The sequence below is a fragment of the Lithobates pipiens genome, unplaced genomic scaffold, assembly GCF_037356315.1.
Source record: "Lithobates pipiens isolate NorthernLeopardFrog02 unplaced genomic scaffold, aLitPip1_a1.2 Scaffold_1, whole genome shotgun sequence".
NCBI lineage: Eukaryota > Metazoa > Chordata > Amphibia > Anura > Ranidae > Lithobates > Lithobates pipiens.
The window spans coordinates 168,720,870-168,738,590 of NW_027507685.1; the positions used below are offsets into that span (position 1 = coordinate 168,720,870).

General features: G+C 42.1%; 1 protein-coding gene across 6 annotated transcripts in view; it reads right to left on the reverse strand.

Moving 5' to 3' along the window:
* The window catches only part of L1CAM (L1 cell adhesion molecule), a 671,411-nt gene that overhangs the window by 476,645 nt on the left and 177,045 nt on the right, over positions 1 to 17,721 (reverse strand). For 5 of the 6 annotated variants that reach the window (XM_077478851.1, XM_077478850.1, XM_077478853.1 and 2 more), the window contains 2 exons: positions 15,952 to 15,966; positions 10,342 to 10,450 (listed from right to left, as the gene is read on the reverse strand). In XM_077478851.1, the coding sequence (XP_077334977.1) occupies positions 10,342 to 10,450; positions 15,952 to 15,966 (124 nt within the window). The remainder of the gene's footprint in view (positions 1 to 10,341; positions 10,451 to 15,951; positions 15,967 to 17,721) is intronic. The other variant, XM_077478852.1, reaches the window with a different exon arrangement.

The following is a 17,721-nucleotide window of genomic DNA, read 5'->3' on the forward strand; positions in this document are numbered from 1 at the left end:
GATACCTCACATGTGTGATTTGAACACCGCTTTCATATATGCATTCGCTTCTGCACGCAAGCTTGGCGGGACAGGGCACGTTTAAAATATATATTTTTTTATTTTAACTTTTATTTTTATTTTTTTCACTGTTCTTTAAAAAAAAAAAAAAATGTGTGTCATTTTTATTCCTATTACAAGGAATGTAAAAATCCCTTGTAATAGAAAAAAGCATGACAGGTCCTCTTGTATATGAGATCCGGGGGGTCAGAGAGACCTCACATCTCATATTTACACTAAAATGCAATTTTAAAAAAATTTGTCATTTGAAAAAAATAAATAAAATGTCCCTCCAAGAGCTATGGGCAATGACTTGGAGACAGGTGGGGCGGCTATCTTCCCCTCACTCGTCTCCATGTCAGGCCAGGGACAGGTCCAGATCGCCGTCACGGACCCGGCTCCTAACTTTTTTAGCTGGCTCCTAGATTCCAAGCAAATTTGTCAACCCCTGCTCTATAGGATTACGGTGTGAAGGCACCACCAACACCCAAAGCCCAATTTTTTTGCCACTGTTTGACTGGGGTATATAATTACATTTTTTTACAGCAAAGTCAATAATTGCTTTCATCAAGAGTACCTCTATAGGGTTATGGTGTGAGAGCACCACCAACACCCAAAGCCACATTTTTCTGCAACTGTTACTATCAAAAGTCTGCGAAACAGACACCAGAATTTATCCAAAAAATCTCTAATCTTGTTCCATGCATACAAAATAAAGCTTGCAGGGAAAATGTAATTTTTTTCTTTATAAGGTCCCTTTCACACATACGGACTGTTCATCTGTTTTCCATTGTTGTGGAAATTTTATGAAGAAGTATTTTAATATGTATTGTCATAGAGTCTCCCAAAGTTAGTTCTCCCACAACCCGTTCTAAAGAGCTGACTGGGGCAGAATGACACTGGTTGAGATTCATTAGGTAGTGGAAGACTTTCTGTTGTTGGAGAGAGGTGCTTGTGGAGTGAAGCTATGTCCACCAGCGAAGGGCCCCTGTGCAATGCACGGAACGATCGTCTGAGGGGGATGTGTTCGCTCTGCAGACACATTATTGGTTAAGTGGTTGTGCGCTTGTGTCACCCCTGTATGCCCGATCAACATATTTATGGTGTCATGAGCATACACATGCAGATAATCTCTCCTCAGCAGGAACAACACTCCTTGTTTTATATTTGTTGTATAAATTCATTTTTTCTGTGTTACATCCTTATTTGGTCATATCCTGTGAGATCCCATCCTGTGTAGGAGGCGATTGGTGGTTGGAGGCAGGCCTTCCAGTTTGTGGCTTCCTATTTGTGTGTGAATAAGAGAAGCAGTGAACTGCTTGGCGGGAGTGATGCTGAGATGAGGACGTAAGTATGGTCATGTCTGTACTGGTGAAAGGGGGAGACGTGGGTTATTTAAAGATGCATTATACCATTATGGTGGAAGGGTGCTTATTAACACAAGAGCATAGTGGACTATCCATGACAGTTTTTTTGGCGAGGCAGGTAGCAGGTAGGAGTGAACAGAACCTCCTCCACATTGGATGAATCTTTGTCCGATGCTTTAGGTAGGTTCTGCTTTGCAAAAGAACACATTTTTAAACTCTTGGTATAATGCTAGAATTTATATTGTGTATGATTTGTCAGTATAGATGTGGAATTATTTGCCTCTGCTATGGGACCCATTTGGTGCAGCCTGCAATGTGTGTGCGTGATTAAGCAGTTCGTAAGTAACTGATGATTGTTAGTGTGCCATGAGGTTTTGCAGGGGAAGGGCAGCCATGCATTGTTGGGACATGTCTTGCAGAATTCTAGACAATAGCATGGAGGAGTTCTATTATTTTGAGATGAAAAGATCATGATGCAGGCAGACACTGCGGGGATTTCTGAAATGTTTAGTTCCTATGGGTTGCTGATGCCAGAATAAGTGTGTGAACTTTATGTGGGAACAAGAGTGTATGTTTCAGCTGTGTTATTTTGTGGTTTATGTGGTGTTTCAGGTGTGTGGCTTTGTGGAGATGGAGAGGCTGTGTTTGAGGCCTCCCAAGGCCACTAGTGGTATGTAGAATGAACTGTTTGTAAAGCCCCGTACACATTATCAGATTGTCTGCTGAGTTTTTCCTTCAGATTTACCAAAACCATATAATATGAGGTCAAACCTTAGGAGTTTCAATGTGTATGCAATCAGGCAGGCCCTTCTACTACATGGTTTTGGTAAATCTGAAGGAAAAACTCAGCAGACAATCTGATAGTGTGTACGGGGGCTTTGTGTTCATTTGGTGTCTCAAATGTGTAATTTTGTGGGGAGAAGTTTATGTTCCTAGTGAAGAAATCTCGATTTTGGAGGGATCAACAACTACATTTCATGTGTTAATGTGCCATTTTGTTGTTGTCTGATGCGGCCATTGTCGTCGGCCATTTTGAGAGGTGCAGTTTAAGGATTTTGTGCTGTTTGGCCTTTGGGTAATCCCAGAGTGAAAGCTGCTCCAATTCCTTTGTGTGTGTGTGTGTAGCCAAGTGGTATACTTTGCACTGAATTTACTAGCTTTAACTGAGTTTTTTTACTTTTAGCGGTGTGTGTTATTTTTATTTTTAAATGTTTGGGAGTTTCTCAGAGGGCAATTCATTGTTTTGAGGCTTGTATTGTATAGCCTGCAGAGGAGGAGGGGGGCTTTAGTTGACCTCCTTGAGCCATCTTTTTATAGGAGTTTCAGTTGTTGGCTTTTGTTGCGCTGTTCTGTGGTATTTTGCTCTCAAAACTTGTGGATTGACTTCCCAGGGAATATGTGTTCATGGGCAAAAGTTTTTAAAAATTGTTGAAATATATATGATGTTAGCCATAGATTTTTTTAATGTCTCGATAATAGACATAATATGAAGCAATTCAAGGCTCCCCCCCTTCTTCCTGCTCATTGAGAGCTAAGAAGACAAGAAGTTCTTTGCAGGTATGCAACAGGAAGTTGGTGGGAGTAGCGTGGGGTCTTTTGACTAATTAAGTTTTACACTGTAATACAGTTTTGGGTAGAGAGCAAACAGGAGGCATACATGTTATTGTTGTAATATCTAGGAACAGAGAGAATCCACATTGTTCTGTGGAGAAAGCAGGGGTAAGTTCTCTGTGCAGTTTAGTCTGGCAACACAGCACAATGTGCTTGTGTATGCATACACTGTGAGGGGTAGAGACATAACTCGGGGGTTGATCTGTGGTTGTTGATGAATCAATTGGCATAGTTAATAGTTGGTTGTTAAAAGAGTGGCACTCTGTAGTTATGTGCCAAAAGTGTTAGGACAACAAGCCATAGAGTTGATGTCTCGGTGAGGGTTTCTAGTTGGGAGACTGGACCAGATATAGTGGTTGTAGTCCGTCGATCTACCATAAAAGAAGGCACTGGGCGGTGTGCTCCTAAATGGGTTCAATGGTTTCCCTGGACAGAGGGGTAAGATGATAAGATGATTTGAATCGCTATGGGCAATGGCAGTCCATGCAAGGGAAGGAATGCAAGGCTTCCCACAGTCAGACGGTTGCACAGTACATGAAGTCTAGTTTTGGGGAAAAGGCCATTAAACCCTTTAAAGATTGGCAGATATGGTCAGAGGGTACAGTAAGGTGTATTATTTTGGAAGGTACTTTTGATTCCTGGAGGTACGAGACCCCAGAATAAAAATACCTTGGAAGTAGTTCAGCTATGGCTTCAGAAATCTGTAATGATGAGTAAGTTGATGGATGTGTAATACACTTTTTGTGTTTAAAAATGATCATGCCTGTTTTTGGACTTTGTGTGGCTGGTCCATGCAAAGATGTCATGTTTTTCTCATTGCATTTTTTTTCTATAGCTAAAAGAGTAAGTGCCCGTTCACACTACCGCGACTTGTCAGGCGACTTAGCCGCCTGACAAGTCGCGCTCCGTTCTGTACTATGGAACCGTTCTAATAGGAGCGACTCAAGTCGCTCCGACTTAGAAAAAGGTTCCTGTACTATTTTCGGGGCAACTTCAGGCGACTTGCATTGACTTCTATACAGAAGTCATTTTGCAAGTCGCCGCTGAAGTCGTGTGCAGGTCGCGTCTGTGAGTCGTGCTGCAAGTCGCGTCGCCCCTGTGTGAACGGGCACTAAAGGTAGCATTCCATCTGATTGTTTTTTTTTTTTTTCATTTTTGTTTTGGGAACTATGAAATATTTCCCCCACATTTGTATCTATGGTATCTCACAAAAGTGAGTACACCCCTCACATTTTTGTAAATATTTTATTATATCTTTTCATGTTTCATTACACTTTGCTACAATAGAAAGTAGTGGGTGTACATCTTGTTTAACAGTGTAAATTTGCTGTTCCCTCAAAATAACTCAACACACAGCCATTAATGTCTAAACCGCTGGCAACAAAAGTGAGTACACCCCTAAGTCAAAATCTCCAAATTGGGCCCAAAGTGTCAATATTTTTTGTGGCCACCATTATTTTCCAGCACTAGAAAAAAAGGTTAAATTAATGTGGCTCTTACTTATAATGGCAAACAAGCAATTATAGACTGACTAGCAAAGCATAAATCCCTTAGGCCGCGTACACACGCGGGGACTGTTCGCCCAACTTTGTCCGTCAAACAGTTTCGGCAAACAGTCCGCTCAAAATTAGCATGGACGGACATGGCCACACACGACGAACGAACAGTTTGCTGAAACCGTGCGCGATGACGTGAACGGCACGTACGACGGGACGAAAAATACGACGTCCTATACACTGCATTATAACTTTCGGCGTGTAAATCCTTTCTGAGCATGCGCGGAACTTAGTTTGACGAACAAGCCTACACACGAGGGGACTGTTCGCTGAAACAAAGTTTCAGCGGACAGTTTTTCGGAAATTCCGAAAAACCTTGTTCAGCGGACTGTTCGCTGAAACTGTCCGCTGAAAGCCCACACACGAGCGGACTGTCCGCCGAAACACTGTTCAGCGGACAAAGTTGGGCGAACAGTCCCCGCGTGTGTACGCGGCCTTAGAGATTCCAGAAGGATAAATCCAAAAAGATGAAGGCGTCCTAATATTAATTTCTTCATCATAATTGTATAGCCAAAGATTAATAAGCCAATGCTATAACAATCAATTTGAATAACCGTGCTTTCAATACCATATAGAAATACTTCAAATATAATGAATCCAATGTATATAATAATCTAAAAACAGTAATATATCTTAATGTGCACAGAAATCAGTGCAAATGAGCAGGCATAAAGTGCAAAGATCCACAACCAGTGCAAAAATAGTAATATGTGCAAAATACAAATAATGCAAACCAATAACCCGTGTAAACTAACACAGAACGTGCAAAAATCTGCAATCTGTGCAAAAATAGCAATATGTGCAAACCATGCAAATATTGCAAAGCCAACAATTTGTGCAAAATGCCAATAATAATTAATAAATACAGTGCAATAATAATTGTGCAATATTTTTTCTATTACTGTTTGGTGTGAGAACACTCTTATGTTGGCCGCTACATTGTTAGGTTGATTTTTTCATTTCCCTGTGTGGCTTGCGCATTAGTTCCCCCTATTTCATTATTTTCCAGCACTGCCTTAACCCTCTTGTGCATGGAGTTCACCAGAGCTTCACAGGTTGCCACTGAAGTCCTCTTCCACGCCTCCATGATGACATCACGGAGCTGGTGGATGTTAGATACCTTTTACTCCTCCACCTTCCATTTGAGCATACCTCACAGTTGCTCAATAGGGTTTAGGTCCAGTCCATCCCCTTTACCCTCAGCTTCTTCAGCAAGGCAGTGGTCATCTTGGAGGTGCATTTGGGGTCGGTATGTTGGAATACTGCCCTGCGGCCCAGTCTCTGAAGGGAGGAGATCATGCTCTGCTTCAGTATGTCACAGTACATGTTGGCATTCATTTTTCCCTCAATGAACTGTAGCTCCCCAGTGCCAGCAGCACTCGTGCAGCCCCAGACCATGACACTCCCACCACCATGCTTGACTATAGGCAAGACACACTTATAGCCTAGGCCATCTTTATGTAGAGCAACCATTTTTTTTCAGATCCTCAGAGTTCTTCGCCATGAGATGCTGTTGAACTTCCAGTGACCAGTACGAGAGAGTGAGAGTGATAACACCAACTTTAACACACCTGCTCCCTATCCACACCTGAGACTTTGTAACACTAACAAGTCACATGACCCTGGGGGTGGCTATTTGGGCCCAATTTGGACATTTTCACTTTGGGTGTATTTACTTTTTGTTGCCAATTTAGACATTAGTGGCTGTGTGTTGAGTTATTTTGAGGAGACAGCAAATTTACACTGTTATACAAGCTGTGCATTCACTACTTTTATTGTAACAAAGTGTAATTTCTTCAGTGTTGTAAAGATATAATATTTAAAAAAATGTGAGGGGTGTACTCACTTTTGTGAGATACTGTAAATGTTTGTCTCATGTGCTAGTCTTATATGAAATATGTTTGAACCTACCAGCCCTCTTACGTGTTACAGGTGTTGTATTTTAGTAAGAACGTGAAAGTAATGCCGTGTACACACGACCGGACTTTCCATCAGAATAAACTCTGACGGTCTGACGGAGTTTCCGACAGAGTTCCGACCAAGCGGACTTGCCTACACACAATCACACCAATGTCTGTTCGTTTCAGATGCGATGACGTACGACTGGACTAAAAAAGGAAGTTCAGTAGCCAATAGCTGCCCTTGCATCCTATTTAGTCTGTCAGATTAGCATACAGATGAACGGTTTTCCCGATAGGAATTGATTCAGTCGGAAAGATTTAAAACATGTTCTATTTCTAGGTCTCTCAGACTTTTTGAAAAAAAAAAAAGTCTGCTGAGGCCCACACACGATCGGAATATCTGATGAAATGATTCTGTCGGAGCTTTTCTCCTGGAAAGTCCGGTCGTGTGTACGGGCATAAGGGTTACAGAGGGTTTGGTTATTATCGGTTTTGAGGAATGTCAGTGACAATTTACCAATGTGCACGAATGTTGTATTGTTTACCATTCTTTGCAGATTAAATGTGAAGGATAGAGCAATAACTTTTGTTTATAAGTATCTTTTCAGGTCCAAGGAGTTTCTGAAAGTGTATGTACATAGAAAGCAGGTGTATGAGAAAGTAAGTATCATAGGCTATTTCACTGTTTTCATTGTTTGTTTTCTGCACCATTCCAAACCCCGTGTGTCTTCCTCCAGTTTGTAATGAGGAGGAAAAGGGGGGAAGAGAATGGTGAGAATCACAATTTTCAAACCAATAATAGTAACTGCTCTAATTCTAGCCAAGTTTGTGACAGGTGACTGGGCCATTGTAAAGAAGCTTGAGGAACAGGACAACAGGGTCCACGCCGTACACTGCAAGAAGCTGCTCAACTACACCAAAGGATGGGGAGTATCTATGTTTATTTATATTTTTAAACGTGTATTTTCAAACTAACTAAGAAAGCGAACAGGACACATTGTTGGATCTACTCTGACGCTCCACCGAGCTCTAGTACCCCAGCGATGACAGCGGTACATGATATATAGGATGTTCATATTGGTATGAGGAGTTTTGACAAACTAGTAACATCCAAACAGACACTTGTCAATAGAATTTAACAATACATTTCTAGAGGTTAAAATTAATTATAGTTTTAATCATAGCTCTGGTTCTTGCCAGCTTTGGTATCAGGACAGCTAGGTAGCCCACAAGTGTGTTTCAACTTTAGTTTGGTAATAATGTGGATCTACAACTTATAAGGTAATTCCCCCTAATGGTGAAACTTGTCACAGCATCTTATGTTGCGACAGATCGTGAGGATCTGATGGCGTGAGAGAAGGTAAGAATGGCAGGGAAAACTGGAAGGGAATTGCTTGTACACGGTGGGGGCTTGAGCTTATGAAACGATTGAACAATTTCTCATCCAATGAGGATGGGATGTTTCATGTAACTGCTGAAGCTACAAGGAAGTCCCCACAGTCCAAGGGGAGTTTCTGGGCATTCATAAGTAAAGATTGTTATACCTGCATCTGGGATACTAGTGACAAAGTTCAGGTTCAGATCCTTGCAAGCCAAAGCCAGGGCTATAGCTAGTGAAGGTTTTTTTATTTTGCAGCGGATCATAGTTGAAGGAAGTAGGGGTTCATATACTCATGTTTCTATACCTTCTATACGCCATGATGAGGTGCTACTGTTGCCTGATTGGACGAGTGAACAGAGCCTGAGCAGATAGTGACTCCCTGATGCCCATGTACAAGACACTGAGGATCCCAGACCAACTGGTCTTCACGTTCTACTCTAGGTCATTCCTCCTGAAGAACAGAGTCTACATGCAAGCCGTGTTTTCCTTTTTATGGACTCATATGGACTGTAACGACTAATTCATTTGCAGGTTTAAGAAGATCAAGAATCATCGAGAGACACATGGGAGCATATGACAAAAGGAGGGACTGTTGTGGAAATTTTATGAAGATGTATTTTAATATGTATTGTCATAGAGTCTCCCAGTGTTAGTTCTCCCGCAATCCACTCTAAAGAGCTGACTGACGCTAGTTGAGATCTGTTAGGTAGTGGAAAACTTCCTGTTGTTGGAGAGAGGTGTTTGAGGACTGAGCGAAGGGCTCCTGTGCAATCCACAGAACGATTCTCTGGGGGGGCTGTGTTCGCTCTGTAGACACATAATTGGTTTAGTGGATGTGCGATCGTGTCACCCCTGTATGCCTGATCAACATATTTATGGTGCCATGAGCATACACCTGCAGATAATCTCTCATCAGCAGGAACGGTACTCATTGTTTTGTATTGGTTTTTGTATAAATTCATTTTACTATGTTCACATTCACATTCTGTGTTGTTACATCCTTATTTGGTCATATTCTGTGAGGTCACATCCCGTGTAGGAGGCAATTGGCTGTTGGAGGCAGGCCTTCCAGTTTGTGGCTTCCTGTTTGTGTGAATAAAAGAAGCAGTGAACTGCTCGGCGGGAGTAATGCTGAGATGAGGGAATACGTATGGTCATGTCTGTTTACTGGGGAAAGGGGGAGACATGGGTTATTTTAAAGATGCATTATACCATTATGGTGGAAGGGCGCTTTTTATAAGAGCGAGAGTATAGTGGAATATCCACGACACCATCCATCCATTGACAGATGAAAAACAGACATCAATGCATTCCTATGGAAAAATGGATAACAACAGATGATCATTTATTTGCATCCAGTTTCATCTGCTTCCGTCAACATCTGTGTTTTTAGTGGCTCAGCCAGCCAGTGTCAATACTTGACATTTTTCTTTTCCTTTGTTTGATCAGAGGGGAGAGACGAACTGATGAAATGAGAGATCTTACTGATTGATCAAACCTTGGAATGATTGAAAGAACCTAGGAATCAATCGATGATGGTGAAGATCTGAGAATTTTGTGTGGAGACCAGAAGTCCTGAGATGGGTTCTTGAGACCAGCTCAAACCAGAAAAAGTGCTATATTCGGTGAGTAGCAATTATGGAATTTGTTGATTCCTTAGCTAATGAAAGCACACTGGAATATCAAGGGATAGTGAGCCATGTGGTTTTGTGGAAATCAATGTATGAGCAATGTTTGCAGGGTAACGTTGATATTGATAAGTCTAGATTTTCTTTACAGCTCTCTCACTCTAGTGAGAGTTTGCCAGGAAGAGAAGGGCAATGGGCCAATGAGAAGTGAACAGGCAGCAGCTTCAGCTGCCCACAGTTAAATGGATGCAGCCAGACTTCGTGGAGGGAGATTTCTGCAGCATATTTTAAGTACACAATCACAGTATATATAAAATAATATGCAAAGTGGTTGGAGGGAAACTTCAGAATGGCAAAAATGTTTTTATTATAAATTATGTGAGCAGACTGCAGTTCTTCTTTAAAAATAAGAGACTTACTTGGCAGATCACTAGGTGAAAATAAAAGAAAAAAAAACGTCTAAAAATAAAACGAATGCAATCATCACAGCTAAGAATTGATAAGCTGCAATATAATTAAATATTTGCTTTTGGGTTTAATACCACTTTACACTTGCATTTATTATTAAACTTGGAGTTTCCATTTTGCTTTAATAAAGGGTAAAAATAACCTTTTATAGACTATAAGAATATACTTCAACATACTTAGTTTTATATATGGAATATCTGATCCTCTGCAGAGCTATGGACCTTGAGATATCACCAATATTAAGTGATCATATTACCCGCCATGTGGTACTTCAGATATACCTGTGTATAAAAATAATTTTATTGCTGTCCTGAGAGGCAATAATTTTAATGATCTGTCTAGATGATTAAAGCAAAAGAAAAAAAAAGAACGAGGAACTGCTGAACATACCGAGCTTTGGAATTTTCTTTTGCTTCACATCTGAGCATGATATCATCATTAGGGTAGACCACATACGTCTGTGGAGGTTGCTCAGTGAAAACAGGAGGAAATTGTTGTGCTAAAAGGAAAACAGGTATCATTTAACATTCTATCAGCAGATTTTTCTTTTTTCTTTACGATCAGGCAGTAACACACAATTACAATTATGACAAATGTTTACTGCTATATAAAAATAGAGTACAATACCTACAAAAATTTCTAGCAGTGGGTTACACTCATGAGCATAGACAGGTGGTATCAAGAAGATTTCCTGACACAAGCATGACAGCATATACGTATGGGTACAGGCTCTGCCCCTTCCTAATCAATGGACTGGTTATACTATATAAATGAGTCACCTTTCCCAAGGTGGCATTCTCTTTTTTTTTCTCACTGCTCAGCCAGTTATGGAACCGTTTAAGCAGACTTTTTACCCTCACCTTGCTGGATTCATGTGGTCTATCTGCATAGAACTCTGCCTTACTTACTACTGACCTTTTGAGTCACTTCTGAGCTCTGCGTTACTTACTCTTTCACTCATTTCTGCACTGCTTACCTGTGTTCTTCTCCCTGGACTCTTCATAGTACTCAGGGTACTGCAGCTCCTGGCACTTCTCCCCCTTCTTTTATTTACTGGTCCTGTAGGTGGAGCTAAATTACAGCTACTCATAGCCCCGTCTACTGGACCTGGGAATAGGGGGAGAAGGCAGGTGGGGAGCTGGAGTTGCATTGTCCTGTGTAATGTGAAAAGTCCAGGGAGAAAAAAAAGAAGTCATTCCTATTTCTGTGTCTCCTCTACAGTTGCGCATGTCACAGACAGTTATCGCGGTAACGCTGTTTGTTTATGTCGGGAAGGGGGTGGGTACTAATGAATAACAAGGAGAGTATTGGGCAAGATGGTGATTAACTCTAATTGGCCAATAGGCCTGCCCCACTGCCATGCTGAACTTAGCACCCCCTCCCTCCCTGTATAAAACCAATCGCAATCAAGCAAAGTCCTCTCTACTCCCTGTGCTGCACTTTAGTACCCGCCCCCTCCCCGACATAAGACAACAAGGTTTCCCCTGTAGCTGCCTATGGGAAGCACAGCTGCAGGGGAGACACACAGCAGTGTTTCTCTGGAGCTAAGTGCTCCAATATGGAGCATGTTCCGCTACTGTGACCCGGCAGTTGGGAGGCATGTGAACAGGTTGATTAGGATGTGCCTAGGCACATCATATGCACATGCTTATGTTCACTGGACTTCCTGTTGGCACATGAGGCATTCAGGTGGTAAGGAGCACCACATGGTGCATAAGACAATAGTATTCAGGTGTTGTTACACTGTTAGCCCTTGTACACACGGTCAGACATTCCGACAACCAAATCCGTCTGATTTTGTCCGAAACTGTTGCATACACACAGTCGGACAAAGTTGTCAGAAAATCCGATCGTACTTAACGTGATGACGTTATTTCGTTAGGACGAGACTACGTTCAGGGTAGTAGCCAATAGCTTTGGTCTAGGAATTTGATCTGAGCACTTTGTTCGATCAGAATTCGCTACAAACAATCGGACAAAGTCCGATCAGATCATGTTGTCGGAAAATTTTATAGCCCAGCTGGAAAACTGGGTCCGTTGGATACTCCGACGGAAACAGTCCGATGGAGCCCACACACTGTCGGATTATCCAACAACACTGTCCTATCGGACATTGTTCATCGGAATGTCCGACCGTGTGTACAAGGGCTTAAGAGTTGCCTACAGGTCCAGTGCACCCGGAAAGTATTCAAAGCCCTTCACTTTTTCCACATGTTGTTATGTTACAGCCTTATTCCAATATGGAATAAATCCATTATCTTCCTCAAAATTCTACAAATAATACCCCATAATGACAAAGTGAAAGAAGTTTGTTTGAAATCTTTGCAAATTTATTGAAAATAAAGAATGAAAAAAATGACATGTACATAAGTATTCACATCCTTTGCCATGACCAATTGAGCTCAGGTGCATCCTGTTTCCACATCCTTAAGATGTTTCTACAACTTGATTAGAGTCCACCTGTGATAAATTCATTTGACTGGACATGATTTGTAAAGGCACACAAAACTGTCTATATAAGGTCCCACAGTTAACAGTGCATGTCAGAGCACAAAACAAGCCATGAAGTCCAAGAAATTGTCTGTAGATCTCCATCCCTACAGTGAAGCATGGTGGTGGCAGTATCATGCAGTGGGGATGTTTTTCAGTAGCAGGAACTGGGAGACTAGTCAGGATCAAGGGAAAGAAGAATGCAGCAATATACAGATACATCCTTGATGAAAACCTGCTGTAGAGTGCTCTGGACCTCAGGTTCATCTTCTAACAGGACAATGACCCTAAGCATACAGCCAAAATAGCAAAGGAGTGGCTATGGGGCAACTCTGTGAATGTCCTTACATGGCCCAGCCAGAGCCCAGACTTGAACTCGATTGAACATCTCTGGAGACATATGAAAATGGCTGTGCTCTGATGCGCCCACCCAACCTGATGGAGCTTGAGTTATCCTGCAAAGAAGAATGAGAGAACTTGCCCAAAGAAATAAGTGTGCCAAGCCTGTAGCATCATACTCAAAAAGACTTGAAGCTGTAATTGGTGTCAAAGGTGCTTCAAAGTATTGAGCAAAGGCTATGAATACTTATGTACATGTGATTTTTTTTCATTCTTCATTTTTAAAAAACGTGCAAAGATTTCAAACAAACTTGTTTCACGTTGTGGGTATTGTTTGTCGAATGTTGAGGAAAATAATGAATTTAATCCATTTGTAAAATAACTAAATATGGAAAAAGTTAAGCGCTGTGAATACTTTCCAGATGCACTGTATATGCTGTTATCTGGCACTGCTGAAAGCAGGCATCACACATGTGAATCTTTGCTGGCTTGTTGTCCACAGTGCTGTCTGTTTTGTTAATGCCTCACAGGTTGTGGTTTGTGTCTCCAGTACTTTGGGCCGGTTACCTCCTTTTCTAATCACTTAAGCACCGTCACTGTGGAGTTTCCAGTCTTCCACTAATTAGATCCAGGAAAAACAATGGGACACGTGCTTACGATGCAAACAGTCTTCTTTTAATCCAATTTTTCAGGGAAAATTACATAGCAGTATTTGCAGTAGTCACTACAGTTCCGAGCACACACTCGCTCTTCGTCAGGCTGTCTCTGGCATGTGTACTATCCTAAGGGTCCGTTCACACAGGGGCAACTCAGATCTGACTTCAGGTCGCCCCTAGTAGCCTCAAGTCGCGCTACATGTAAAAATCAATGCAAGTGAATGAGAGCCGTCTTAATGTACACTACTGAAGTCGCTCCGACTTCAGAAAAGGTTCCTGTACTACTTCAATCCGACTTGTAGGCGACCGGTACACATTGATTTCAATGGAGGTCTCCTCCAAGTCGGATCTCTGTCTATACGGAGGCGACTCTCACAGAATTATCAGCTCTCAAGAGGGAACTCCACGCCAAATTTATGAAAAAAAATTGCCGTGGGTTCCCCCTCCGAGAGCATACCAGGCCCTTAGGTCTGGTATGGATTTTAAGGGGAACCCCCTATGCTGAAAAAAATGGCGTGGGGGTCCCCCCAGATCCATACCAGACCCTTATCCGAGCACGCTACCTGGCCGGCCAGGAAAGGGGGTGGGGACGAGCGAGCGCCCCCTCTCCTGAGCCGTACCAGGCCGCGTGCCCTCAACATGGGGGGCCTTGGGGAAGGGGGGGCCGCACGCCCCCCCCCCCCCACCCCAAAGCACCTTGTCCCCATGTTGATGAGGACAAGGGCCTCTTCCCGACAACCCTGGCCGTTGGTTGTCGGGGTGTGCGGGCGGGGAGCTTATCGGAATCCGGGAGCCCCCTTTAATAAGTGGGCCCCCGGATACTGGCCCCCCACCCTATGTGAATGAGTATGGGGTACAATGTACCCCTAACCCATTCACCTGTGGGAAAAAATTAAAAAAAACACAAGGATTAAAATAGTTTATTGCACAGCTCCGGGGGTCTTCTTCCGTCTTCGGGGGTCTTCTCGCCGGACTCCTCCGCTATCTTCTGCTAGCTCTTTTACTAGCGGAGGATCCCAGATTTCTTCTTCGCCGCCGCCCTCTTCCGACTTTGGGGGTCTTGTCCCCCTCTTCGGGGGTCTTGTCCCCCCTCTTCGGTTCTTCTTGCCAGGCCACCGCGCCTTCTTCTAGCTCTTTTATAAGCGGTGGCCCGGTCTTCTGTCGCCGCTGCCTTCTGTTCTTCTGCTCCGGACTTTTCCACCGGATTGTTTGATCATGTGTACACGGCATTACACTGGAAAACATTTCAACAAGTAGGGTACTCTTCCAAGTCCCCACCAGATACTTTCTGCTCTGACCGCCTGGGAGCATCCCTAAATCACAGTCCAGTAAACGGTCTACATTTTTTTTGGACTGTGACTTAGGGACGCTCCCGGTCGATCTATTTTTTTTTTCTTTGTCAGGGTCGAAATGTCTGTATTTTCATACTTTTGTGTCATCATACCATGATGTTGGGCATAGGCGATTTTTAGGTCATCTCTCCCCCCCTTTGATACTTGTCAAGCTTCAGAGTTAAGTCTTGTGGATTTAGGTGGTTTGGCAAATTTAGGTGACTCCTCTCCTGCTGATTGCCTTTATGGCTCATGGTCGACTTTTCCATAATTGTCTATCAGACTGCTCTATGGTGGTTAACTGCCGGGTGTTACTCCTCATGTATGACCTATAAAAAAATGTTTTAGTTGGCTGCTTTGATGGAAAGACTACAAAACGATGGATCTTGAGGAAGCCTCTACGAGGCAAAACGTGTCAGTCCATAGTTCCTTTACTTCCTTGCACCTAAATGTATAATCATGTGTGCAGCTTTTGACAATTGTTTTTATATGTATGAAGGAATCTTTGAAGGAAGATATGTATGAAGGAATCTTTGATTTTTAGAATAAATTTGACTTTTTATGTATATATAGAATTATTTTGTTGTGCCCTTTTGGTGGTACATTAAAATTGCTATCATCACTGTCCCTTGTGTGTTGAGGCTACATGTGGGCCATTACACATTAGTGAAGCTAGTTTGTATGCAGGAGTTCTTAAGATACCTGTTTGTCATCTAAAAAAGACAGACCATGGCAGCTGTTGGTACATTTCATGTGTGTTGATGTGCTTTTTCTTCATGGTATGATCTTTTTTTGTTTTGTTTGTGGATTATCTCTAAGGCGAATCAACACTGGTTTGGCTGCAGTGCAAGCTTATGTGCAGTTTGCGTGCATTTTATCCATGGTCCCATAGAGTTCTTATAAGATGTGCATTTTTGCGTTTTCTGAAAGTGCATCAAAAATGCAGCATGCGGGACTTTTGGCGCTCTTTCAGAAAATAAGTGTCCTAGTAGAAGTCTACGGGACCGTGGCTAAAGAGCGGGCAAAACACACAAAAAACGTGCATACACCCATGCTACGGACAAGCCGCAGCACACCAGTGGGAACCTCTGACTGCTGTATATTGTCTAATAATTGATTTATCCTTGGTATAAATAATTACAACAGGCAGGGTGTTTGTTCATCAAATAGAAGATTAGACTTACTGGCTGGAAATTCATCTGTTGGTTCCAGTTAGAGCAGCAAAAGAAAGAGAGGGAGAAAGAAAGAAAGACAAAGCTGGTTTATATCACAAATGATTCGAGATCAGCAAGCGGTTAAGAGTGGGCACAAGAACTATATAAAACATACACTAAACTTTGGTGTTTGCTGTTTAAATGTTAAATGCACAGTTAAATTACACAATTATTTAAAGTATAACTAAATGTAAACCTTTTTTTTTTTTTTTTTTTTTTTAGTTTTGAGCAGAGTGGATATGGATTAAAGTAGTACCATAGGTAAAACGTTTTCTTTTCATTTTGGATAGAGTTGGTGAGGGTTACAACCCCTATAGGTTGTTTTTTGCCATCTATGTCCCATTTTGGAGATTTTCCTTCACTTACTGTCCCATAGCCAAACAGGAAGTGAGAGGAAATCTCTACAAATTAAGTGAATTCCTGGGGACTCCCAAGTCACCAGAACTATGTCCCTATGGGAAGATTTCCTCTCTATTACTTTTCTGGGGATAACCCAAAATTTGTGATTTTCTTTTACTTTCACTTTCAATAATAATGGTAAACAGGAAAAATAGAGAGCGGGAATCTCCCTGACAGGGACACAGACAGCAATAAAAACATGACAGGGGTTCTAATCCCTCTCCAATCTATCCAAAAGTTTTGCATTTAGTTGTATTTTAAAATACTTGTCAAGTTTTTACTCCTTTAGGGAAATTTACTCTTTTTATATGTCATGTTAACTGTTCTCATTGAAAGTGAAAGTAAAAGAAAATCCCACATTTTGGGTTTTCCCCAGAACAGTAATAAAGGGGAAATCTTCCAATGAGGACACTAGTTCTGGTGACCCTGCTGACAACCAGGGAGTTCCCGTACTTTGTAGAGTTTTACTTAAACAGCCTGTTTTGGCTCAGGGACAGAAAGTGAATGGAAATCTCCCCAGTGGGACACAGATGGCAAAAAACTAAGTTATAACCCTCCCTTACTCCACTCAGCACAAAAAAAATAAAAAATTGAAGGCAGTAGGGGAGAGCCTCCCATATCACTGTCCTCAGCACCCTTTCCCCACTTTAATGTCGTCAGAGCCCCCCATATTAAATGTTGCACATCACCCTTATACACAAACTCACCCATACACAAGCAGCAATTAGATAAAGGCTCATCCAGCAAATGAGGGAATGACACAAACTCCCCGACTCCTTTTCAGCCTTTGATAACCTTGAGCAGTTCCTGCCTTCCATCCAGGACTGCCATGCCTCCTGCTGTCGGCTTTGTGAGGATTACAGAGCAACGGCAGTGGTTAGGAAAGGCTCCTAAATGGTGGTACTGCAGTGGTCCAAATGAAACAGTGATGCAGTCCAAATTTGGACCAGGGGCTGCCCTTTAGTGATGCCTGCACTATATAATCTGTACTGGGTTATATATTCTACACTCACTGCACTTTATTATTTATTCTACACTGACTGCACGCTCAATCCACTAACTAACCTGCCTAATCTCTTTCCATTCATAAACACTATACAAGGCCGCCAAGTAACACTAAGTCCATGCCTTATACACCTTAATAGTAGAGCTGCACGATTAATCATCAAGAATCTTTATCGCAATCTTTACTAAAGTGTTTCAGGATTCTTTCTATGCAAATAATTCTCTCTGCTCTTCTGAAGCCACAGCCATCAAAAGAAAGGAAGGAAAAAACCAGGCAGCCTGCCAAGAATTGAAAAAATTCTTTATCAGTTGAACTGAAGTATAAACATTGTAACA